At 34.7% G+C, this 26299-nt stretch overlaps 2 protein-coding genes across 2 annotated transcripts; both read right to left on the minus strand.

Moving 5' to 3' along the window:
• Positions 1-948: 948 nt before the first annotated feature.
• Positions 949-24120, minus strand: LOC108909739 (zinc finger protein basonuclin-2-like). Its single transcript, XM_018714148.1, has 3 exons — positions 23889-24120; positions 7634-7869; positions 949-4967 (listed from the first exon to the last, which is right to left on the minus strand). The coding sequence occupies exons 1-3, from the start codon at positions 24118-24120 to the stop codon at positions 1800-1802; spliced, it is 3636 nt and encodes a 1211-aa protein (XP_018569664.1). The 3' UTR covers positions 949-1799.
• Positions 24121-24672: 552 nt separating this feature from the next.
• On the minus strand, positions 24673-25370 carry LOC108909740 (octapeptide-repeat protein T2-like). Its single transcript, XM_018714149.1, has 2 exons — positions 25316-25370; positions 24673-24983 (listed from the first exon to the last, which is right to left on the minus strand). Exons 1-2 carry the CDS (start codon positions 25368-25370, stop codon positions 24673-24675), a joined length of 366 nt encoding a protein of 121 aa, XP_018569665.1.
• Between the last annotated feature and the right edge of the window lie 929 nt (positions 25371-26299).

Genomic DNA, 26299 nt, shown 5'->3' on the forward strand with positions numbered 1-26299 from the left:
TGTTACTAAAAATTTCGTTACTACTGTTTAGTTTTGATTTTGAACTGAAAAAACATGTCTCGGATATGTTGAAGTAATTTAGGAACATCCTGTGTTACTTCATACTTTTACGCAACGGCGAGGAACATGAAAAAGGAATAAAAGGGGTAGGAAACCATCACTGTACTTAGCTGGCAACGCAACATAGATTACAGGGTCCAGAAGCAGATTTATTATATTTTCGATAGATGGCGCTAAGGATCTAAGACGATAAGCATTTTATTGACGGTAGGTGCATATTTTGATTTTGTGGTAAAGCGAATTAATTAATTGGATATTTATTACCAATGAATTAATAATTAAACTTATGTTTGTTGTATTATGTGGTGTAAAATGTATTCTGTTATATATTTATGCACCTTTTTACAAATTCTTTCGCTAAAATATAAGTTTCTAATATTTTATAAAAACTATGTTATTTAAATAGCATGTGTTTTGTCATAAGGAAACTTTTGAAATTGTAATAATAAATCGGGATATCCGGATAAAATTTCGCTAAGAAAACTAATTTCAATAATGAAATTATTTTTATAATCAATTAAGTGTTATTACTTCAAATTTACATTAGAAATTAGATTATCTAACATATAGGCTGCCTTTAAATTCATTATCATTGTTTGAAAAAATATGGAGTAGTTTTATAATCATTTTAACGGGCAGTTCAAGCAAACACCGATAGATGGCGCTATATGTGCAGCCCTTTCTAGACTTATATAAATAAGTTTTGAAGGTTTATAACTTAATTTCAGAATATATTTGGTATTGTCGGCTAGTTTTAGTATTTTTTTTTTACTTTTTAAGAATCCAATTTTTGTTTTAAGGGTGTAAGGGTGAAATGAGGCACTTTGCGTACGACAGCTATAATTTTAATGAAGCCCAAAGGCAATACATATTTTTACTGTACACAGGGGTGAATATGCAATAACAAATGACATTTACAGAAGTGCTTATGATACGGATATAAATGGAACATTAGTTTCGAACGTAATTCGTTTTTTAATAGGAAACTGAAACTTGTAATAACAATAAAATCTTTCCATTAAAATAAATGAGCAAGTATAAATAATTTAACTAAAACATTTCTGACAGTAGGTAAGTTTTTTTCGTATACATTTAGGACAATGTCAGGATCAATATGTTGATATCCACGAATTTTCAGTATGGTAGGTTTATATATATACATCTATACATTTACAAGCAATATAGCGTATTTACAAAGTTATTGCACATTAAATATACATTTTTTATGATTACTAAATTGTATTTGATCACCAATATAGTGAATATTATATATGGATTACATCAACAATTGTTATTATTTTAACGATTTCAATTATTGTTTAAGCAACATGTACTTTGACAGAAGAGAGATATGAAATATTGTTAAACATTTTCCTACGGTTTAGAACCTCTAAACAACTTAAGTTTTTAGATATTTTGGATTATAAAAATGAGCAACTGTATAATATTCACATTTATAGCAGTTTCACAAAAGAAGAATCACAACTTAGAGAGATCACTAATCTACTGAATATATGTACAAATGAGTATTTTCAAGACTGGCTAATTTATATAATACAAAATTAAAAAATATAACCCAAGTGTGCAAAACTGATAATAAATTAAACTAAATAAACTGGCTTTCAGGGAAATATAAACCTAATTAATCTACAATCACATGTATGAAACTATTTCATAAGTACTTGATCAGATCACCACCACAACGGTATCGTATTAAAGTCTAAGATATTATTTAATGGTCACGATACCTCAGCGTCCCTAGATGGTGTATTTACATGAAGGGACTCATTCTCTGAGTGTATATTTCTCCTGGTTCTAGATACGAATACTTTTGGACAGCCAATTACGGTACACTTAAACATTTCGGCTAAATGGTTCTTTTCACAATGTTCTTTTAATTGTGATGCCATACTGAATGATGTTTTGCACAATCTACAAGGAAGATTCCCGTCTTTATCAGGAGTTGGAAGATCTTCTTCTACACAATGTACATATTTAACGGGTCCTGGGGATATATTAGTCGGTGGAGGGGATCCAGAAATTGGTGAACTAGAAGTGGAGGAACGTTCTTTGTGCGTCGTGGAAGCAGAGGAACCGTTGAATTGGCTAAAATGATTAAAATTTCCTAGAGGGAAGGGGAGACCACCAAGTGGAGGCAGTAGCAGTGGTGGATGTGGTATTCGGTCTCCGTTGAGCATTAATTGATCTAAATTTGGTGGTGGTAAGTGATGATTTTTTAATGCTTCTTCCGCGTATAACCTGGTAAGGAAATCGCCGTGTAAAGCTGGATTCGCTAAACTTGCGAATGGTGATTTTTCTAAGAATAAGCTAGCAGCCGATTTGTCGGAAGTCGTGGATAGTAACTTTCTATGTAGATTTAAATTTGCACTGTGCCTGTCCCTACTTCGTTTTGAAGGAAATGCTGCGTTACACCCGTCTACGTTACATTTATGCATCAGTTTTAAATGTACGTTTTGGTAGTGCGTCTTCACGCCGAAGTGGTTTTGGAAGATTTTGCCGCAAGCGGTACACCTCCTTGGGTTCTCCTTGTCGACTGGGACGTCCATTGTACTTATGAACTGGCCATTATCAAAATGACCAAATAGTTGATTCTGACTATTTTCATCTGGCGATTCCCTCCCATTACTGCTGCCAGCAGAGGAAGCCTGAGAACGAGCTGGACTTGGAGGACCGCCTCCCATCATAAATCCCAGCGAAGGAAATTGGGGAGGATGGCCGCTTAAGCCTAAATGTAGCCCTCTCGCCATAAGATCGCCGAAGTGTCCATGGGAGAGACTTTCAAGTTGTCGTAAAGGGTTAGACGAGTCGAAAGATTCATCGCTTTTATTGCTTTCAACTGAACTCACTGGTCTTTCTTCATGGTCCTCTTGACTTTCCACTTCATGAAATGGTTTTTCTTTTTTGATCGTCTTGTCAATCAAGAATAGGGGTGCCAAACTTGTCTTAATTTCGTTGCTAACGTTTTTTTCGGGTTCGTTCGCATTGACATCGGGACTTCTTTTACCTAGATCCAATGGAGTTTCAGACATACTCTCTTCGTTATTTGTTTCTTTCGCCTCTGGCTTTCGTTCCATTGGTTTCGCGTCAACTCTTTCTTCTTGTTCGATTTTTATGTGTTCGGATAGCCTCTCGGAAAATACGTCATTGGAAGAATCGCCGTCGCTAACATTATCCTCCATCATAACAGGTACAGCACATCTAGTCGGATTCTGACTCTTACGCTTCCTTTTGCTCGTTTGTACATTTGTTTCGTCTTTTAAACTATGCGTATCTACAACACTTAAAGAATCTTCGTTACTGTCTACATTGCTTGCCATATCTTCATCAACGTCGGAAACGGACATTTTCTGCTTTTTTGCCGGCATGCTAAAATCTTCTGGTTCGTCCGATACTAAATTTCCATTTGACGTTTCCTTTTTGTCGGTTTGTTCTTCCTCTTCATCACCGCCTACCACAACAATACCATCATCATCATCCTCTTCCTCTTCTGATTGTTGCTGGTTTGAAGTTAACGCAAGAGCGCTGTAATCTTGGAAGGAATTTTTGTTCTCTTTCATACGCTGAATACTTAGATCCAATGTTTGTTTGAAATCCATTGTTGCCAGTGAGTGATATTTCATATCTGGAGGTGGCGTAAGTAAAGGAAATGGCCCAAAAGGATTTAAAGGGTTTAAAGCAGCAGCTGCTGCTGGCAGGCCAAGGCCGGGTTGTGGAGGAATGAGAATTGGATGGGACTGAGAACTTCTTCCGTCGTGTGGGGAAATTTTTCTTCGGAGATGTGGCGAGTGTAACTTTGGATTGGGATTTGCACTGTGTCGGTTCCGAGATCTTCTTGAACTAAACATCATATTACATCCTTCTACTGTGCATTTGTGCATTTCACGCAAATGTACGGCGGAGAAGTGGATTTTTAGAGCACCTTTGTCGCAAAACGTTTTTAAACATACGTTGCATTGTACGCGCTTTTTCCCCGTAGCAGGATTAATGAACTGAGTACCCAAATTAAGCGGTAAACTGGGCGAGCCCCATTGTCTTTTGGTGGGAGTGGACGGTTTTCTTCCCGGCAAAATTCGCGAATGCCTAGGCGTTTTTAGACTATCTCTGTCCCTACTTAAATTAAGAGCACTATGCGAGTTCTCATCACCATCATCGTCTTCTTCACTGTTAGTATTCCCACTTAAAATATCTGCACTGGAAGGCGACTTACTACCGGTTGACATTCGTGTCGACATTAGGCCAGGAAAAGAGGAAGCAACTAAACTTGCAGCTGCCAAAGAGTTTACTGAAGCTGCCACCATAGCCGCCGCTGAATGACTTAGTGAGGCAGGGGGTGGAGGGGGAGGTGGCAAGCATGAAGGTAATGAGGTAGTCCTGCTTAAATTCAATCCCACAGATTCACTTTCTGAAATCCTTCGACGATCAGGGCTAACGCGACTTGGAAAACTGTGGAGACCAGCTCCTAGCTTCCGGTAGTCGAAGGGTTGCATATTCTGCAATCTGTTAAGGGGCGACGAGTTCAGTGGGCTGGTGTTAATACTTCTTGGTGGAGAATTGGTGGAGATAGGTCCGTTCGTAGTGGGCATCTTGAGAAAATTTAGTGGGTGTTTTTGATGAGGCGACATCGTTGGTAATCGAGCTGGGTGAAACGCAGACGTTGGAACGTTTGGGGGTGACGGGCGATGGTTAGGAGACATCGCCCGACGTGGATGGGGTGAGTGCCGACGCTCGAGGCGCTCCAGTGTGGGGTCCTGAAGAGCCTGTTGCGCCAGAATCAGTTGTTGCGTTATGGCTCTTGTTTCCCCAAACCTAAGAAACTGTTGGAGGACCAGAGGTTCCTCCTCAGGACTGCAAATACTCCATCGGTCCAGAGTGCTGCCGTGTGACTGCTGCAAAAAATTACAGAACGAATTAGTGTTAGTCCTCGCTGGTGGAAGTTGATTGTGATTGATATTTAAAATAAGGTCCGGGAAAACGCGGTGGTTTGCATGAAAATAAATAGTGAATTGCACGGAGACCGACATCGATGTTTATTGAGGACGGTGTATAAAAATATACGCGCTTCGATAGCGTTCTTGTTTAGAAATGAAGCCTGCAGAATGTCTCCCGCACGTTTATAAATAAACGGGGTGCTAGTCACCTGCCCCTCTCAAGTTCAATCTATGCCAAACAAACATACGTTTCTATTACAAGAGGACGTTACCAGGATCGCCTTTCAAACGATAATCAAACTACTATTTATATATGACATTCATTAAACTCTTGCCTGTTTGCTGTCTGTCGATATAATACGTTTACATCGAATTAATAACTATTTACTTTTGGCGTATATTTACCAAAGTTATGACGGTGACATCCTGTTGTCTTAATAACAATTAACGCGCACATTTATGGATCGATTGGGGTACACAAGCAAGGTATTTAAGTACCTTTAGTTTGTACTAGGTGGACTATTAAATTTATTCTCCAATGTCCCCTTCTGAAGTCCGTCGGTCGAGCATAAAGCACGATGTCTCGACTACAAGATAATATTCTTCGTTATTATCGGATACATACTTTTTTGTGGGTAAATTAGCGATTATATATTGATTACTTAACAAATTTACGCATATCATGCATATAAAACAGGTATCTTTAACACTTTCCGTTGTATACTCTGGTAAATAAAAGCGACTTCTCAGATCACGTCTTAATGGGAAAGAGGTTTTTTAACACAGATCCCATTTAATTCCCGTAAAATAAGTCTGGTTACTACGTTTTTAAAGATGCGTACCTAATTTGCGTTTCGACATCCTATCTTTTGAGATGGGACTTTTTTAAGAATAAAGAATTGGAAATAAATTAAACCGAAATAAAATAATATTGAGCATAAATAATGATTACGCAGAAGTAAGAGTTTAAAATTAACAGTAATGGCGGTGTGTGAACAGAACACATAAACAGTTTGACTTTAAAATAGTGCCGTAGAAAAAAAAAAGTTGGTATACGGTTGATTATAGCTAGCAGAATTACCGTTTAATCACAACCCCACTTATTATTTAAGAAAGTGTATCATTAAATATCAGAATTCGACATTAGAGGATGGGGCTATTAATAAAAAGAAGAAGACCAAATGCCCATTTTAAAAATTATACCTAACTAAAAATTATTGCTTCTCGCAAAAATGATATGCAAAACACTCTGTAATTTTAGTGTCTGTGATTCTGACCACTGCACGAAATAACTGGCTGAAACATTTTAAATATTAATAAGGACCAAAACGCATTCGTGCCAAGTAATTTTTTCTACTATGCGTTTTTGGAACACTTATGTTACAAACACAAATAAAAAAGTGAACTACTAAAAAAAACATAATTGCTAGTTAACATTTGAAAATTGCACTACCTGTAAACAACAAACCAAATTAATTTGGCGACGCGAGCATTTTCTGGCTATAATCTGATATAATTCGGCTCCTATTATTCTTTACAAATTGTTAATTTTCATTTCCTCACAAATTAATCAATCGAACAGCTTACGGTAGTTACCAAAGAATACTCTATTCAGAAGTGCGACGGTAAGCGATAAGTCTAACTGTTATATGCCGCGCTCGATACAAAAGGTAGCTTCATCCAATTTATGTTACGATAAGCAAAAAATCTAATTCTAAACACTTTCTGTTATGTGGACGAAGATGGTCAGTTTTTAATGGTGCATGTGTCATCAGCGGTTTCAAAATTACCATCAAACGTCAAAGGACTTTGGCGTCATTATTGTTAATTTATTTAATAACACCAGGTACTCAAGCACCAAAGCCTTTTAATGCAGCTACTTCATTTAATGGAACTTTATTCATTCGCTTCTAACAATCATTTTGTCATCAACTGGACATCTTCCTTATCAACAAAAAATGCGAATGAGCTACCAACAAAATGGAACTAAACAATCCGAGGAAATTGCTATACTCTTTGCAAAAATCATTGTTCCGTTTATTTGTTTATAGTATATTTGGTGACCCAACTCTATTTACATCTTTTTGGTAAAGCTATTAATTAGAACTTTGTGCACAAACTCAATAATTTTTAACAAAATTCATAGTTGCGCTAACAAAATATACATCAGGCTGTGTGTGATGTTTTGGTTAAAACAAAACCGTCCAAATAAATTTTTTTTTGAGCCAAATATACCCCAAATTTTAAGTTAATTATAGTTTACAACTTTTAAATGTTTAGTGGCATGTTTAATATACTCTGTTAAAACATCTGGGCAAAGAACATTTGTTTATATCAGCGTAAGTCTGCTATGAGTGTAATCCGATGACATATTTTTATGGTTGTGTTTGTAACAGGATCGGCAATGCCAGTTTGTTATTAATTTAATTTTTTGAGGTAGAGCAATGGTCTTTAGTATAATTTTGGGCGAATTTTATTCAACAATGTCATTTGAGTATTTGCATTTAAAAGGAAGTGCATTGGTTATGCCAGTGGTCAGTAGATCACCTCTTCGATCCATTCATCAAGATTATGTAAACAAGATCTTTTGTGAAAGAGCGCAGCGGACAAAAAAAAAATCATACCTGCAGTATATATCCTCTAGCGTAGTCGTCACTTGTCCACCCAAATCCATGCAACACTTGAAGCACTTGTTCTTTTTTGAGCACAGAAAACAATCGATCCAGGAGTATTTTAAGACGGATTGGTAAAGCTTGACATCCGTAAAGCACTAAACTGGCGATGTCAAATGCCGCATTTGGTTGCACCGGTTCGGGAGCACTGTTACTGAAGAGATGTCGCATACCCAACTTGTCCAGCGCTGTAACAAAAGTGGGGATAACTCAGCGTGCGCACTAGAGGCGGGGCTTCTATTTTAAGGGGGGGTTGACAAGGTGGACGTACGGTGTAGGTGACGATACCCCTTCAGAGGGACATATTGTACCCCCCGTTATTCTCTGTTACCAATCGTTGTCTGTAGTGCACAGCTCCGACCGCCACAACTTTGCTATCTTTATTTTATCTATCTTAAATGCAAGAACATATGCCGAGAAAGTGTCGGCCACTTAATAACCATCTTCCGTGAACTGTACTGTAATTTTATGTACTTCGACGTTACATCTGTGCTGTGCACTACACCAAATTATTACATCAACATGGACGAAAGACGAGGTCTTCTGGGGAACAAGGAAAAAACGTTCAATTACTCATCTGGGGAAGTAGGCACTAATAAGGGATCTAAGGGTAGCAATGAATGATAACTATTTGCAACCATCCAAACACTGACAGTTTTGAATCTGTTACTTAACAGTATAGGACTGGATAAAGACTAAAGGCAAACGAACATGAATCTGGAAGAAAAGTGAATTGATTACATCTGTATCTCCATTTCAAGAGGTATGTGCAAGGAATAACAAGAAATGCAGAAGAACAACGGGAATAAAAGAAAGTATAGACACATTGTTGAATCAGAAGACAGAATTGAGTGAAGATTAAAGAAAGAAAGAAAAATTAGAGAGAAAATAGTATTTATATGATGTTATGAATTAAGACAGTACATTTTGAAGAAGATTCTTCTAATAGAATAGTGAAATTTGAGGGAATATGCAGGGATTAACAAGCAAAAAATATGGTCTATATTTAATGCTGAAATATGATTTCCAATAAACGTATACTGTATATTTGTGTAAAAATTCCAGGAAACTTGATTATATATAAAACGCCTTAGGTGATATATAGTAGATATAGTTCAGAACCCAACGGAAAAATAAGGTAAAAATTGTTTATAGACATTATATGCTTGAAAAATTGTTTCCTGGTCAATTTTAATGATGATAATTTGTCGCCTTCTGACAGTGTTTGTAATTAAACTGACAGAATGAATACAGAAGGATTATTTGATAAAATTTTACTAGGCGTATTTAACTATAATTTGACATATTGTAGTGGTAGATATGCAACGTAGAGTTACATTTTTTGATGTGATCTGGATATTTCATTCTGTGTAAATTCATTAATGTGAAACAGGACGCTGAATTTGTTTGGGTTTACAACAAAGGCGTACTCATTCTTTTTAAAAATTGCTTTCATTGAAAACATATACTAATTTTGTCATTATTTTGCACTGAACTGAAAATCGTTATTATCTTTCATGGGCGTAGCTAGGGGGGGCGCACACTAGAAAAAAAGACTTAATATTATCGTCTTTGTCATATCGGTAAGTCGCTGGGCCTTTTTTTTAGAATAAAATCAAAACGTGTGAAATTTTATATTTTTTTTTAGAGACCTGCAGCGCAGGTCCCACCCCAAGCGAAAATTCTAGCTACGCCCATGTCGTCTTTACTTAATTACATTTCAATCGTATTTATTTTCCTTTTGCATTTGGAAACACGGTTATTTTTACGCTGACAATAGAAAATATCGCAGGAACGGCAGGAATAGATTTAATTTTCGGTCACTGCTGGCAATTTACTTGATGCCGGTTCGAGTAGGTGTGAAGGAAATGTATCTATTGTTTACTTTCAACAACTTAAAATATGCGAACAACCTGGTTTTTGTAGACACTAAAATTCGGATTGTCTAATTATCGCGGCTTTCTTTTCTTGTCATAATTCAGATAAAATTTTCATGCTGTCGCATATTAAGACTAGCTGCAGGATTAATTGGTCATTAGGCATTGTATTTTAATTGACGGTACAAAAACTGAGACAATTTTAGCGGTATTTTGAAGAATAATACATTTCATTATATGCTCGAGTTCACTTCTTGAATGAACCTGTTTACCACGTTCCATGCCCGGTAGATGGCGATTGACAGTGAATTGCTCCTCCAGTTTTTTGGACTACAACAAATCAAAGTGTAAAAAATTGTCCAAATTTACCTAACGTAAACTATTTAATGTGATAATTTCTTAGAGTGATGAGTAAGTTTTCTTTTTTATGGGGTAGAACGCGTTTTATACGAGGGTTTGAGCATAGTAGGTCATACCCGTATTGCTGCCCTATTTTCGGCAATAAGAAGGGCTAGAAACTGCCCTAGGCGGCGTGGAATTAGGGTACGGTGCAGCAAACAGTCGCCCTTATAATTGGAAATTTTTATCTATCTATTTCGCTTTTCATACAGTGTACAGACAAATACAAATACATATCGCTCACTGCAAAAAATTAAATTTGTCGGTTCGTTTTTGAACGTAATAACTTATTTTTAATTATTTTAGGCAGATCTGTTGTACCGAGGATTCATATGTGGCATTCTAAAAAATACTAATACACCAACTACTGCTCCACACACATACCTCGATCAGTTCTTGCGGAAACGTCAGTTTGTGTCTTAAAATTACAACAGGGCGACCAAGGGAAACGACCGACAGCTAATTTCATCCTTTTAAACAATTATTTAAGTATTTGTTTTCTTACTACCTGTATAGAATTAACTCCGAAGTCTGTCTTTTTTTTTTCAAAAAGGATTACATTACACGACTGATTAAACTACTAGGTATTATTCCAGACAAGTGTAACAACCCCATTATTTGTCAATAATGTAAAGTTGAAATAAGAATTGTATTGGTTTGTTGGTGCCCTGCTAAGCAATTGTATCCTAATGTATTTAAGTCTCTTTTGTCGGTAAGCCCACCCATGTCGTTTAGTTATATGCGGAATAACACACTGTATGCGCACCGACCGAACTCGCTTGACATTTTCGACGAAGATTTTAATGTTGTGTGTTTATTTTTTAATAGATTACTTCGACTTTTCATATTCCAATATTTTGGAACTTTGTACTGTACAGGGCCTTTAGAGGAAAACTGCCATAAATTCAGGGACATTAAAAAATAAGAGGGCTTTTTCCTACAGACCTGATTGTCTTTTGTTTGGCTCTTTTTTTAAACATAAGTTCATAGTATCATAATCATAACATTAACCACAACTAACCGTAAACTGTTCTCTTCAGGTCACAATTTATATTTTAATTTCATCTTTTTTCAGAACATTGGTAAAAATATTTCGGAAAAAATTTATGTAAAAGAGCATAAAATGTACCCGTTGCATATGGTACACATATCTTTCCCTATAATTTCCACTTTTGCAGCTGTATTGGTGTAGCAGTGCCAGCCCTGGGGACAAGGTGTTGCATTATGTTTTTTAGAACGGTGTTTAGCACTTGGCACTTGTATCAGTATACTATTACGTTTAAAACGCTATCTACTGCAAATATCTTTAGGCATAACCGGTAATTTTTCTAAAGCCTCTAAAATTGTGCGCTCGCTTTTCGTTAATTATGATATAGATGTTATATTGTCGTCACCATAACCCTTTTTTTTTTCTATCATACTTACATTTAATAAAACGTTTGAACGCTTGAGGCTGCAGATAAACATTTCCTTTTTAATTCTCAGCATTTGACAACGCTTAACTCGATTAAGAATTCCCAGTATGACCTAACTATTATATTATTATTGATCGTGTTGTGCCAATTAATAGAATCTTATCTCGGAGAGTTAATGAAGTTCAAGAAATTTTTACGAACTTGTCACCGCATTTTTAAGTGAAAAGTTCAGCAGATGGTGTTTACCGTCTCTTTCCGAAACGTTAATTTAATAAGGACAACCGAAAGATAACTTAATAGCGGCGACATTTATCAATTAAACATTGGTTGTCGTCGATAAAGCAATCTAATTACTTATAGGGGGCAATTAAAGTTATTTTTCCAGTTTCAGGGAGTAAAAATTAGACAGTGTTCTGTAAAGTCAAGGTCAAGTGTGCGACACTCGAGATAATGGAAGTTACGCGTATGTGTCGTTAATAGAAAAGTTATTAGGTAGCAGTGGCGTCGCAGACAAGATTTCTTTGAGGAAATACACAAAAATTATTCAAATATTATATAACTGTTAAAACTTATGGACAACCTCTGGAATCATCCCCGACTTACACACTACACAAAATTAGGTGAATAGTTGTAGAGAAAAATTGTTTGTTCACTTTAAAGTAATCGTCAATTATGGAAAGGTTAGTGAAAACTGTTAGCAGCACGTCTTTATATGCGGTTTTTTCAAATAGGCTTTTGTCAATACTTACAAACAGAGGCAGAGCTATCGATAGAATCAGCGGTTCCAAAAACGTTTTTCTCGCATAAATGTGGTAAGTAATGACGTAGTCGTAAGTTATGGAAAGGTTAATAAAAATTGTTAACTGTCTTTATGTGCAGCTTTTTCCAAATAGGCTTTCACCAATACTTATAAACAAAGGAAGAGCTATCTGTGGAATCGGGGGTTCCAAACAAGTTTTTATCGTATTAGTGTGATAACTAACTAACTTTATAGACACATTACAATTATTTTTTACCTTATAGTTAGTTACTATTTAATAGCGAGTTTTAAGTAGAAGTGACTTAAAGGCAACTTTCAAACTAAGAAGTAATCTGTATGATTTTGAATGGATCTATAATGCTGCTTACTACGTATGACAAATTTAAAGCAATTTTGGTGACTACATCAAAACTGACAAAAAGTATCTTAATTAAAAGTTACAATGATTGATATTGATATCAGTCACTGTCTATGATAGTTGGGAAATTGCCGCTATGTTTGCTAATATCAATAATTTATTACATATATAAAAAAATAATATATATAAAAAATTATATTTAGAAATTACTTTAATAATAAAAAATCAGCAGATTATAAATATATTAAGAATGATCAAGAGCATGTTGAAATCAGAAGCATCAGTCATGGAATCTGACTTCTTTTAGGTGGCTTTGCAAAATTATGTTTTTGTCGAATAGTTGAATAAAAAATATGTTGTATTTATCTTTTATTAATTTGTGCTCGAACTGTACCAATTTAAAATTTGAAGGCATCTCGATCTTAAATATACAAATTTGGTTAAAATGCGTTAGAATACTAATACTTCAACAAAATGAATCTGTTCTGATTTCGAGTACTCCAGTTTTCCCAATTTTTTTTATGTTTTGGAAAAAATTTCAATGAATTTTTTTTTCGAATTGTTAAATCTCTATCCTGAGGCTGATAATTGTAAATTTAAGCATATTTTCTTATACGAGTACACCAGTTTTTTAACAGTTGAAACCCTTAAACACCTTGTTTAGATGTTTGTTAAAGTTTTCAATTAAAGATATGTACATATCTCTAAATATTGTGAAAACATTTATATATCTAAATCAGAATTTGATTAGTGGCTGGTTATCTGATATCTTGTTTATGTGATAAAATTTTTGGGACGTTAACAAAAAAGGGGATTGATAGTACGTACGAGGTACGGTACAGTATACAGTAGTGAAGTGAAGGGATTTATATCTGGAAGTATGAATTTCTGTGGACTGTTCCTTTATCCATTGTAGCCGAGGCCGACTTTTATTTGTGGGTAAATCACCTGGTAAAAAATGATGCGTCGTTATGTGAAATGGCGTTTTTTGACCATCATTAAAACGCGGAACACAATGACCTAGCGGGTAAAAATGATTTAGTGGCGACAGAAATATGTGTATAGAATAAGCTACCGAATAGTTCATTAGCTGACATAGAATTCTTACCGCCTACCGTCAAACATTAATCCTACCTGCATCACCGGCTATTGAAATAAAAAGCATTACAAAAAAATCTAATCAATAGTTGTCTAAATGACATTTTCCTAATATAAAATTTTTATTGAGCAGTTCTTTCGGCTGCTATTAAAAAAAGGGACTGTTCAGGCGCCGCAGCTATATTCTCTATATAAAGTATACAATGAGGAATGACATTGCAATATCATACAATCGATAAGTCTGATGGCTGAGTACCGGACGACTGGTCCAGCTATCTTGATCGCTTCTTAAGTGGACACACCATGTGTTTGTCCCAGATATATTTACATTATTTACGCTTTTAGCGCCGGTATAAGACACTATTCAAAAGAACGTCATTACCGATGGGTATCTTCGAGGAGAAAATACATTACTCTGCCAAAACACAGACCCTTCATCTACAAGATGACTCAGTTGTACACGTCTTCTAAAAACAACGCGTTTACTTTCCTCAATAAAAATTATGGACTACTTGATCATTTTCCATCGAGAGAAAAAGTGACTGTGTATCGCGGAAAATCAGTTTTCGAAGAATTCTGTTGTTTTTAAAGTTAAAAGTTTAATTACATGTTACTAACACAAAACGTTTTTATATGAGGCTAGTACTATAAATGATAAGAGCATACAGCGTAAATGAAATTGAGTAAATTTTTCACTTAAAATCGACACAATTTTTTGTTAAAACAACTCAACGCCCAGTTATGTTGAGATAATAGCACTATTCGTTGAATAATTTTTGTGTTAGCGTATTTAAAATCATTTCCCGATTACAATTAAGTGATTCCATATGTTGTCTGACAGAAAAGTCCAAACTGCGCATGGGTATTTGTTTGTACACAACTTTGCGTTCCCCTTACTCAGAAAAAAATCTTAGCTACCATAAATCTAGACATTGATAACATTGAATAATTTTTGTGATAGCGTATTTAAAATCAGTTCCCGATTACAAATAAGTAATTGCATATGTTGTCTGACAGAAAAGTACAAACTGCGCATCGGTATCTGTTTGTACACTACGTTGCGTTCTCCTTACTCAGAGAAAAAAAATCTTCGATACCATAAATCTAGACCTTGATAACATTGACTAATTTTTGTGTTAGCGTATTTAAAATCAGTTCATGATTACAATTAAGTAATTGCATATGTTGTCTGACATAATAAACCAAATTGCGCATCGGTATTTGTATGTACACAACTTTGCGTTCCCCTTACTCAGAAAAAAATCTTCGATACCATAAATCTGGACATTGATAACATTGAATAATTTTTGTGTTAGCGTATTTAAAATCAGTTCCCGATTACAATTAAGTAATTGCATATGTTGTCTGATATAATAATCCAAATTGCGCATCGGTATTTGTTTGTACACAACTTTGCGTTCCCGTTACTCAGAAAAAGGATCTTAGCTACCATAAATCTAGACATTGATAGCATTGAATAATTTTTGTGTTAGCGTATTTAAAATCAGTTCCCGATTACAATTAAGTAATTGCATGTGTTGTCTGACAGAAAAGTCCAAACTGCGCATCGGTATTTGTACACAACTTTGCGTTTCCTTTACTCAGAAAAAAAAGTTTTCGATACCAGAAATATAGACATTGATAAAATTGAATAATTTTTGAGTTAGCGTATTTAAAATCAGTTCCTGATCACAATTAAGTAATTGTATATGTTGTCTGACAATAAGGTTCAAATTGCGCATCGGTATTTGTTTGTACACAATTTTGCGTTCCCCTTACTCAGAAAAAAATCTTCGATACCATAAATCTGGACATTGATAACATTGAATAATTTTTGTGTTAGCGTAAATAAAATTAGTTCCTGATTACAATTAAGTAATGGCATATGTTGTCTGATAGAAAAGTCCAAACTGCGCATCGGTATCTTTTTGTATACAACTTTGCGTTCCCCTTACTCAGGAAAAAGAAATCTTCGATACCAGAAATCTAGGTATGCAAAGATAAAACTCTAAAACTAGTATTGTATAATACCACGCTAATACCTAGCAAACAGCTAATAATAAGTAATTATACAAAATAAAAACTAAAAATGATACGTCAAATATAACTAATACGAAAACATATACCTGATATATTGCAATTGTTGAATAATGTTAAATAAATATCCTGTATTCTTGCTGTCCTATTATCACTCTTGCGAAAGACTAATCGCGTAAAAAACAGCTGCTACAAAGAGATCTTTTTATTTCGACAATTTTCTCCGGATTCCCTTCTTGTATACAAAGTGATTCAGTCACAATGTCTTTAATTTTAAGGGAAGATAGGGAAAAATGAGTAAAATACGAATACGCTATTAAAAAAAAATTAAATGCATATTAACGCTGAAAAAAATATTTTCAAATTATTTAAACCCCTTTTCGAACCGCTCCTGATCGCTGACCCACAAAGGTTTATCGAGACCGAATCTTGTCCTACGGTATTATTCGGTCACTAACCCAGTTTTTCCTGCGTTTTTAATACGTAGTGAACGACAAGGCGTAAACAAACCTTTTTACTTAGACACATGAATGATTAAGATATATTTTGCATTTTAAATATTAACAAGTATTATTTATTTGTCAATAAAAAGAAATGTATAAGGATAATAATTGCTATCGAATGTTAGGTTATTACAATTTAATATTTTTAGTATTGTTAACGTTTTCACTATGTTTTCTAAGTGAATATGAGTTTTTAGTATTATGATCCATTAATTATTCAGTTTGTAGTACTCATACCCTAGTGTCTTATTGCTTTTCAAAGAGTAAATTAAAGACGACTGGGGAAATCAGCTGTTTCGCTTCAACGTTCCAACGCTCTGTGGTCCGCTGGCGTGTTCCCTATCTCGAAATGTTATACGAAATTTGCTTACCTTTTAAAAGGTCGAGTAAAATTATTTTTTTTCTAATTTCTGTCATTATTAGGCCGTCCGTGATTAAAATTAATGACATTACGACTGAATCACCCTGTATAATTCGTTAATTCTTTTTTGTTTCATCAAAAATTTCGTCAAAATTCTACCTCAAAGCGAAAAGAATGATGACATTTACCGGGAACTTCAGAATTAGGAACTACATTTATATTAGCAATTCTGTCATGATTTATCATGTTGCCAAGTTGGCAGTACCACCAGCGGTCAATAGTAGTGGCTTGTAATTTAAGCGTAAATCTAGGATACACTGGATTTAATCGCAACGAAACGCCAAAGCAAATACGAGTATATCGCCCTATTTTATAAACTGGAATTGTCTTTAAAGCTGTAATGCGCAGACTCGTACAAATACGTCATTCGACGCGGTAAATTGAAATGAAACATGTTTTACTTTTTTCTTCGCATAAAATGGTCGTAAATTAAATCTCTTATGCAAATATTTTGAAAAGATGTATTAAACAAATGGGAAACGACCGTATTCGTCGTATGTATATTCTGATTTCGTACAAGCAAATGATTTATCATTATTTTTATAAACCAAGAGACAGTTTCTATCAGTGTAGGTACACTGATTTGTTGTTCGATGAAAACCCCATTTTTTTTTCAGATTCATGAATGATTCATTACCAGATACTTTTTTAATGATGATTAAATTATGATTTATGTCATGAGGCAGGTGATATGTGCGCATGAATATGGGTATAAAAAATAAAATATGGAATGCTTCCAATTTAGTCGTTCTAGGAAGTTGTATGACATTTTAGTGGAAAAGAAAAACCGCAATTTAAAAAGAGGACGGGCCAGGTACTGACGGGTGACATCTAAAACGGTTGGGTGGGTAATATTTTACAAAAGCTGTCGTTGGATCCTGTAAACAGCGGTAATGACTTGTTTTAAAATTTTTAATGTGGGCACCGTAAAATTTTCTATTATCTAAAAGTGCTTGCAATAATAAAAGTTCTTTCTTTATGAATTAATGTCAATAATTTCTTAGCGCAGTTGGTAGAAAATGTCACATTCCAAAGCGAATTTGATTTTAAAGCGTGTATTATGAAAACAGAAGAAAGTTAGTATTTTTTCTGTCATTACTGGTTTTTAATAGGTCGTTTAAACGTTACTGTGGAATAATTAGCAGTGATTTATGGCTAAACGTGTATACTTCATGGAATTTATATAAATATAAAGTATTAATTAAATTTTTATTACCTACCTCTTTTATTTGAGGAGCTTGTAAACAATTAGCTATTAAATATATCAGGATGAATTGTTACAACAGTTAATTAATAATGTATTTTCAGTAAAATAGTGGACAGTTCAGGGATTAGTCTAGATTAGTCCAACAATCATCGATTTTATTTGATAAATACAGAAATCTCTAATAATAAATTTGAATTGCACACGAATCCCTGTGTAGATGAATAAAGACAACCTCGAGCAGTGATATTGTCCACGTTCGCTAGAACAGGGGAGTAATTACCCGAGGAATGAAAGTATAGACCTAGCTATCTGTAATTGACGCCTTGTTGCTGCTGGAAAAATTGCCAACTCGTTACATATGCCCCCTAAGTTCTAGTTGAGGTTGGAATAATTGGAACTGCAGACCTGTAACTGGAGTAGAGAGGCACAGAAAGAGCTGGTGTAGCCCCAAAGGCGTAACCTATGGGGACCGCGGGGAAAAACAGCAATGCATTGCGGATTTCGAAGAAAGCAGATAAATGATCCAGAAACGCCACCGAAATGGATGTTTGCAGAAATTAAGTTAGGCCAAATTTCCATCGTACAATTAGTGTAAACGGAGCGCGGGAAACCGCACGGAAGCCATGCTGCAACGTCATACCACTCGTCGGGGGCTAGCCCACATACTTAGTTAGGCCCCACATATCAATATTTGCACATTGTATTTACAGAACTATTTTTCAAAAAACAAAATCCCCTTCCTGCACCAGTCTTCAATTGAAGTGCACGATATAATGATGCGTGTTTTTACTCGTCTGTTTTTTTCATTTCAGTGTGCGATTTTTGGTTAGACACAAATAGTTTAAAAAAATAATCCTAGAGTTACCTTTTTGGCGGAAGCAGGGAGAAAATTGAAACTGTACCTCAAATAAATGACTTGCTCCCGTCTGGGCGAACCAGTCGAGTGGTGTGACGTCACACAGGCTTTACGAACTGCATAGACCGTTTCAAATTAATACTGTCGACCTGATGTTTTCACCATATAAGGGGTCAACTGTTTATAAATTAAATATTATCGAATGTTTAGAGAAATAAAGACACCTTTATCAGCTGAAGATATGATCAGAAGTGGGATATTATCCATATTCCTCCTCTCAACTTTTCAAAATTTCGAAAACTGACTTCTGTAGATGGTTATGCTAAAGTATTATGGTTAATTACGTCAGTAAATTGAATCTGAGGAGAGAAGTTGTGTTTTGCGTCCGGTAGGCGACGTTTCGGTCGGAAAAAGTGTGAAATCCGTACGAAGCGAAGCAGCTGCCCCCTTAAGTCGGTCGCGGCTACTTCCCTGTGCAGCCTGGGAAGGAATCTCAATTAGAATTTAGAGAGATGGGATCTAAGTAAAAGGCTGATGCATCTACAGAGGACGAACAGCACATCGGGGGCGGTGTAGGTCCGGAGGTCGAGGTCGGGCGGTGGCAAGTGACAGGCACGCAGGTCCGTCGGTCCGCCCTCCCTGACGGCATGGAATTAGTTTGCGGCACGGTAAAGCTTTACCTGGGCCCGATGGCCCGATGAGTTGCCCGTATAATATATGTGCCTTGATGCCTTGAAACTCATTGTCTCGACCGGGATCATTAAGGGACCCACAACGGACAACTCGATATAAAATAACTAATATAACAAGACCTGGCCATTATTCAACTCTGCACACTGTCTTTGCTTTACTTTTCTCCGGCCATTTAACGATATGCCCTACCACCACTTGCATTGCATGTACCATGTAATTTTTTACTAATTTTTTAAGAATTTTAGGATCCAACGAACCTAGTTTTTAAAACAACTAATTAGTCCTGGAAACCAAGGGTTTCTCCTCCGAATTCTTTCGGATAGAACCTATTGACGTGAAATTTGGACTGTAAGTAGAAAATAACTCAAGAAACAAAAGTTATATAGTGCCGAAATAACCCCAGGAATCGATAAAGCAATCCATTTTAGGCAAAAAGTATCTTATGAACATTTTTCGACAAGTCAATATTTTCTGATTGAAAATGTACATTTTTTATTAAAAAAGACGTTTTTCAGTAGTTTTTCTCGAATAACTCGGAAAATTGACATTCTATGTAAAAAAAAAACATCACGAAGAGAATGAAGCTTATAGAAAAAGAAAAAGATTGAGTATTTTTTCAATTATGTAGGTGCAATAGGTGCTGAGATACGGTTCGTTAAAGATAATTTCATGACCACCAAAAAACGAAATCGGAAGCATTTAACGTAACATAACTAAAAAAAAATCTATTTTTCAAGAAAAATGCACAGAACATTTTTGAAGGTACTTAAAAAACCTTTAAAAAAGAACTAGACTTTAAGTCATTAGCATAAAAATTAACAGTTATTTATGATCAGAATAAAACTGTTAATTCGCTTTTTCGGAAGAAAAATCAGTACAAAAACTGATGAATTTTTCACGAGATTTAAAATTAAAGGTAATCCTTCTACAGTTTACATTTTTTATGTGCTAACAATAAGTTTAAGTAAGTTTAAGCGTTTAGAATGCATATTTTTGAAAATATTACGTTTTGATTAAAACAATTTTTTTTAATTCCAAAAAAAATAACATATTTTTGAAAATATCTTTAAAAATAAAAAAGATACGAAAAATATTCAAGAGTACAAAAGTTTTGATTTTTTTCCACATGATATATATTTTTTTATTTGTGTAGGATAAAAATTAACAGAGACGTCGCTGCTAGAAGTTTAACCTCAAAAATCTCAAGAATAACGCGTTAAAAAATATTCAATTTTACAGTACTTTTAGCTGTCGAAATCGTTTTGGGATCGTCTTAATAGCTTTAAAATTAAGGAAGTTATCGTTAAAAAACCGTACCTTACCGCTTCAATTTTCGGAGCATATCAATATTTTGGTTATCCACAACTTTGGAGCATTCTATATAACTTCACATTTTCCCTATCATCTTTTAATAATTCTACTTATCAACTTTAAATGTATAAAATTGTTTTTATTTGTATAATGGAGGATGATTTTTAAGAATCTGATAAACACTATAGGAGGGCATAATTCATTTTAAATAATTTAAAAGCCATTTTTTTATATTTTGTCATTGGGGGTGGTGTTTAAGGATTAAAACAATGCGATAAATTATAAAATGTATTATAAACAGGTAAAAGAATTTAATTTATCCTGTTTATACTATCAAATCATTTCAAACTGTTAAAAACTATTTTTTTTATATTTCCCCTTAGGGGTAGTTTTTAAGGGTTGAAATATTGTAATAAGTTATTTATAATATCATAAACTATTGCTATAAAAATATTTTAATGTTAAAGAAACTATTAATTTTATATTTTTATCATTAAGGATGGTTTTTAAGGGTTGAAACTTTATAAAATTAACGTAAGTTATAACCCACAATATAAAACAATATTTATTCTATATATTAAGATTGATTTTAGTATATATAACACCTACCTATTTTTATATTTATTCAGTTTTTTAGTAAAAAGGATGGTTTTCATCCCCTAAAAATAAGAAGCGCATATCAAGCATATATAACTTTTCATCTACAGGGTGAAATAAGCTTAATTCCAAAGTTTTATAAAAATCGGATCTATTCGAAAGTATTCGGAGGTTTTACCCTATTTTTCCCTTCGTTTCCTGGACTAAATTTACAGTTTAATGTTCTCCAAAATAAAGTACTATTCTTTCTCAATATTTCTAAGGGACAAGACATTTAAATATACGAAAATCGAAATAATACCATTAAAAACAATTAAATACCCATAAACAATTCTATCACTTCTATTACATCTTGCTTATTGGTAATTTTGCAATATCTTTAGGTAAAAAAAAATTTGATCAGAATATACCAGAAAATTAAAAATATAAAAAATGAACCTGCAGGCAAAAAAAAAATTCTTGCGTTGTCTTGCAAGAAAATTATTTATTTATTTAAATACTTTAAATTTCTACCCAGAAATATAATGTCTTACTTTAAAAATAGACAGCATTTAAAATAAATATTTGATACTTACGGTTAAACGATTTCTATTCTTAATTTTATGATCTGCATAGATTTTATAGAAACATTATGTTTTCTATTGTATATTAATGCATCGTTTATTTAATACAAAATTGAATAGTTTTGGTCAAATGATTGTATATACTTATTTTAAGAATATATTTGGATATAAATATTTCTCAGTAATAAAAAATATTTTGTTTCACTCACAACACCTAGTACAACAGCTAGGATCGTTCGTAAGTTTAACCAACCAGACATAGGTCGGTTTGGGACTTATATTATGGTCCTCATCTTTATGTCGTTAGAACGATCTAGCTGCTTTAGTGTCGTTAATCACAAGGAGATGTGTATACACAGAGCGTAAGTATCTCCATCTATCGTACGCCATTCTGTGATCTGCTACAATTTTCTTTCAAGAAAACATAAGTTTGATTATAATATGCTACATTTGTCTTGAATAATTCCTACGTTAATACTACATTTTAAGGAACTGGTAGTTTTGAAACAAACATGTTTGCAGTTTATGATGAACTGTAAGAGGCTAAAACTATAAAAGATTTGAATTAAAATATATATATTTACAATTAATATAAATTCTAAGAAAAATTATAGATTACAGCAAATATTTCACATAGTTTGACGAAATTTGAATAGAATAAAATAACATTTACAGCAAATAATTCCATTTCAAACTACCTGCTTATTTGATCCAAATACTTTTTTTTTAGTGTGGAATAATTAATAAATAATTAATAACTTTCAATATTTGAGAAATAATTTACTTATAGAAACATCATTGAAATTTGAAAAACATTTTGAAACATTGGTAAAAATAAAATTAAGATACACAATTCAAAATGGCTTTTCCGATAAAAATAATTAAATACGCTACACTTTTTAGAAACCTTATTTTTCGTATTTGACCGTTTAAAAAAGAACAGTGGTCCGGTGATGCAAATGCACAAATCTACGGAAAGGGATTTGACGTATTACAGTTGGCTTAACTTAAAAATATAATCCCCATTTAAACTTATGGCAGCAAGCCATTAGAATCTTTTCTTTGACTAATTATTAGTACGGCCAGTTAGTTTTGTGAGAATACCGTGTCGAAAGAAAAGCCTATGGCGCTTAAATACATTTGAAATTTTACCTGTGCGTTTCCCCGATATTAAACATATTCCAGACTGCTATAACGACCCTTAAATAATCAAGAAATATTATTAAATTAACTTCTGGATGAAAAAAATGTGATTTATACCACCCTCATTAAGAATAATAAATTGATCTCTGCTCGCGTCAAAGTACAGTTGGGAGTTAAAAACACAATAAATAACAACATTTTGCGGTAATGGACATTAAAAAAATTGCAATACTGTTTAAAACAAAAACAGTAGAAACATCCGCAAAAATTTAAAATATTTAGAAACATCAGAAAAATATTGAATGAATATTATTAAATTCTAACAGTTAAAAACTGTTTTATATCGTGTCGCTTGTTAAGCGTTGTACTAAAAAAATGCAATTTATAGCATCCTCTGTCAGAATAACAAATTGACCGGCATCGCCCTTACTATGCAAGCCTTATTCTTTGTATGTGTCCAGGGAATGAAAAATACCAGTTATTAAGTTCGTCACGAAGTGATTGAGGCCATTAGATGGATCTTTGCATATTTATTTGTCAATCTATCAAAGGGGTCAATGGGATGTGTCGTCGTGGCGGAGACGCCCTTAGTCGCCCGCACAGAAGGGGTGAAAATCGATTGAGTCCTAAGAGTCCGCAACTATACCCATTAAAGCATTTTCTACAATTCACTGGAAGCTTTTAACTTTGCGTTTTTAGTTCCTTGAGATTACTTTGTCGGGATGCCACGACCGTAACCCTTCTGAAATATTAAATCGCTTTTATCAAGTGACGTCACTGATCTTAGACAGTCCTGATTTTACTTAGAAAGGAAACGTTTATAATAAATTCTATAAAAAATGATTTATTAAATTTTTGTTAAAAAAAAATTAATGCGAACAATAGAAATTGTCGTGGATTTAGGTGGTTTTTCTACTTTCATGTTGGAAATTTGAGCCCTTTCATTGTGAACCATGTCGTGGAAAGTACCTCTAATATGGGGCAGATAGACGATGTTATCGAGATCCTCAGGGCTAGCCTGCGGTATTGTGAATGGTTTAAATAATGCAAATATAAAAATTTGCAGCGTACTAATGTACTGGCCGGGTATCCGTCTCTGGTTAATAAGCTGCAGGGTACTTGGGTCGACGTTCGAACTCAGTTCAGGCTGCGTCCGCAGGGTCCCTGTACTTGCCCGCACGTTGATCTTGGAAAACCTCATCGAAAAACACCCGTCTTCTGATGACCTATAACTGATTTTGATAATTTATGATGGTACCTATGGTGCTGCTTCAGTCCGAACTTCGTAATATGTATTTGGAAATGTTTTAATTTCCAAAAATTCGGAACTGAGGCGAAAACTTCCCGCGCTCTTTATTGGCGTCGTCTGTGACGGCTGATTCTACTTGGCGGCAATCGGGGCTTCGTAGGGGATTTTTGGGAGATATTCGGAACATCGGTGAAAATCTCGTTTCTCGGTAATCTCGGTCTGTGCTTTCCGATATGGGTAGTGGGTCAGTTGAGGTCCCTTGTCTACGTACTTTTGGTGGGATTTGTACTGCGTGAGTGTGTTTTGAAAGATTTCTTGCATTAAATTGGAAACTTAAGCGAATTTTAAAAATCCGCTGGGCACTCTTACTACGATCGAAACAAGAAGCAGTCAACAAAACGTTGGTTATTCCAGTATTTCAGATATTGGGTTATTTTTTCCCATTTCTAGGAAATTTCTCTCCCTCTCCCCCCTCTCCCTCTCTCTCTTTCTCTCCCCATCTCTCTATCCCCATCTCCTCTCTCTCTGTCTCCCTCGCTCCCCTCTCCCTCTCTCTCCCTCTCTCTCCCCTATCTCATATCCTCTCTCTATCCTCTCCTCTCTCTCTATCCTCTCCCCTCTCTCTATCCTCTCCTCTCTATCCTCTCCTCTCTCCTCTCTCCTCTCATCTCTCTCCCTCTCTCTTCTCTCTCCTCTCTCCCTCTCCTCTCTCCCTCTTCTCTCTCCCTCTCCTCTCTCCTCTCTCTCCCTCCCTCTCCCCACCTCTCCCCCCTCTCCACCCCTCTCTCCCGCTCTCTCTCCTCTCCCCCCTCTCTCTAGGAAAATAAAACTCTAAGTTTGCGTCCACCCTGTATATGAATCTGTAACGTGGGCTAATTCAATTTTTTTCATCTTAACTTGCAGTATTTTGTGGTAATTGTCCAATTCCTTCTGCCACTGATTTGTGACTCTTGAATTGTAGGCTGAGGTATCATAAACTTTTGGTATTACCAAAGATTTGGGACTATGGGCTTTATAAATACTTAATAGCGATAGATTTGCATACAAGTGGTTTTGAGGAACAATAAAAATTTAAAACAGTGGATGATTTTAGGTCAGGAGATACCCGATATGCATTTCACATTCCACAGCTATACGAAACGTATACCTATCTCTCCCTTTCCAGCTAAAGCGCTTATTACGAATGCTGGAGGACAACTCATTTCCAATTCATGATACCAAGTAATTAACGTGTTGCCCCACAATTTGACACATTACTAAATAACACCTACACGTTCGGCGGCTGTTTTCGGCAAAAGACCAGGCGACTGGATAAATAAACGAAATAATTGGATTGGCAACAGTTAAACTGCGCAAATGGGGTTTTTCGTATTTGTTTAACATTACTTCTACGCCACCTAGATGTGCGCGTAATCGCCGTAAAAATGTTTCACTCTGTTATTACCTTTAAAATTGTGTATGTGTGTGTTTCGTGTTAATATTTACTTCTCAGCTACATTATGACAGTTCCGCCTGTATGAAAAATGTAACTATTATTTACGGAATAAAGCAAGGGCAAATTAGTAATCCGACCGTCGCAAATTAAAAAATAAAAAAAGGCATTTTGCAGTGATCACATCTTTTGTTGGTCGGTATTGTCAAAGGAGGCACCTTACGGCATTTGACTTTAACAGGGGGTGGCCGACCCCTGCGGCCGTTACGACTTGTGACAGTCGACAAACGACATTCTTATCTCATGTGTACCTGTCACCAGCGATATTAGAATTCATCTTTAAAAATGCCCCGTCCATTCTATTAGAGAGACATCAATAAGGTGACGTGTTTTGTTTAAAATATTAGCCACATTTTTTATACTTTCAAATCCGGGAAAACACTTTGACGATGCGCTGTAAAAAAAATGAAGTGAAATATTTGTCTTTCCAAATTGGACACATAATTTATTATGGATTTGTATGCTGCACGTTATTAATAGTTTCTTTTTTATGACATTCTTTAATTGTGATTCCGTTTTTCAAAGTACCATTTTAATGATTGTAAAATTTCGAAAGTTTAGTAAAAATCGGAATAAATTTTTGGATTTGCTTAACCTGCTTTTTGGATTATAACTTCACTTTTAATAGTAACTATTAAA

The sequence above is a fragment of the Anoplophora glabripennis genome, unplaced genomic scaffold (genome assembly GCF_000390285.2).
Source record: "Anoplophora glabripennis isolate ALB-LARVAE unplaced genomic scaffold, Agla_2.0 scaffold212, whole genome shotgun sequence".
NCBI classification, from domain to species: domain Eukaryota; kingdom Metazoa; phylum Arthropoda; class Insecta; order Coleoptera; family Cerambycidae; genus Anoplophora; species Anoplophora glabripennis.

Coding starts and splice junctions, on each gene's coding strand:
- LOC108909739 (XM_018714148.1), bottom strand. CDS start 24,120: ATGAGGTTTTCCAAGATCAACGTGCGGGCAAGTACAGGGACCCTGCGG. Junction 7,870..23,888: donor CTATCTGCCCCATATTAGAG/GTACTTTCCACG, acceptor CTTTTGTTACAG/CGCTGGACAAGTTGGGTATG. Junction 4,968..7,633: donor CTAGAGGATATATACTGCAG/GTATGATTTTTT, acceptor AATTTTTTGCAG/CAGTCACACGGCAGCACTCT.
- LOC108909740 (XM_018714149.1), bottom strand. CDS start 25,370: ATGAGTTGTCCTCCAGCATTCGTAATAAGCGCTTTAGCTGGAAAGGGA. Junction 24,984..25,315: donor AGCTGGAAAGGGAGAGATAG/GTATACGTTTCG, acceptor TTATTTTCCTAG/AGAGAGGGGGGAGAGGAGAG.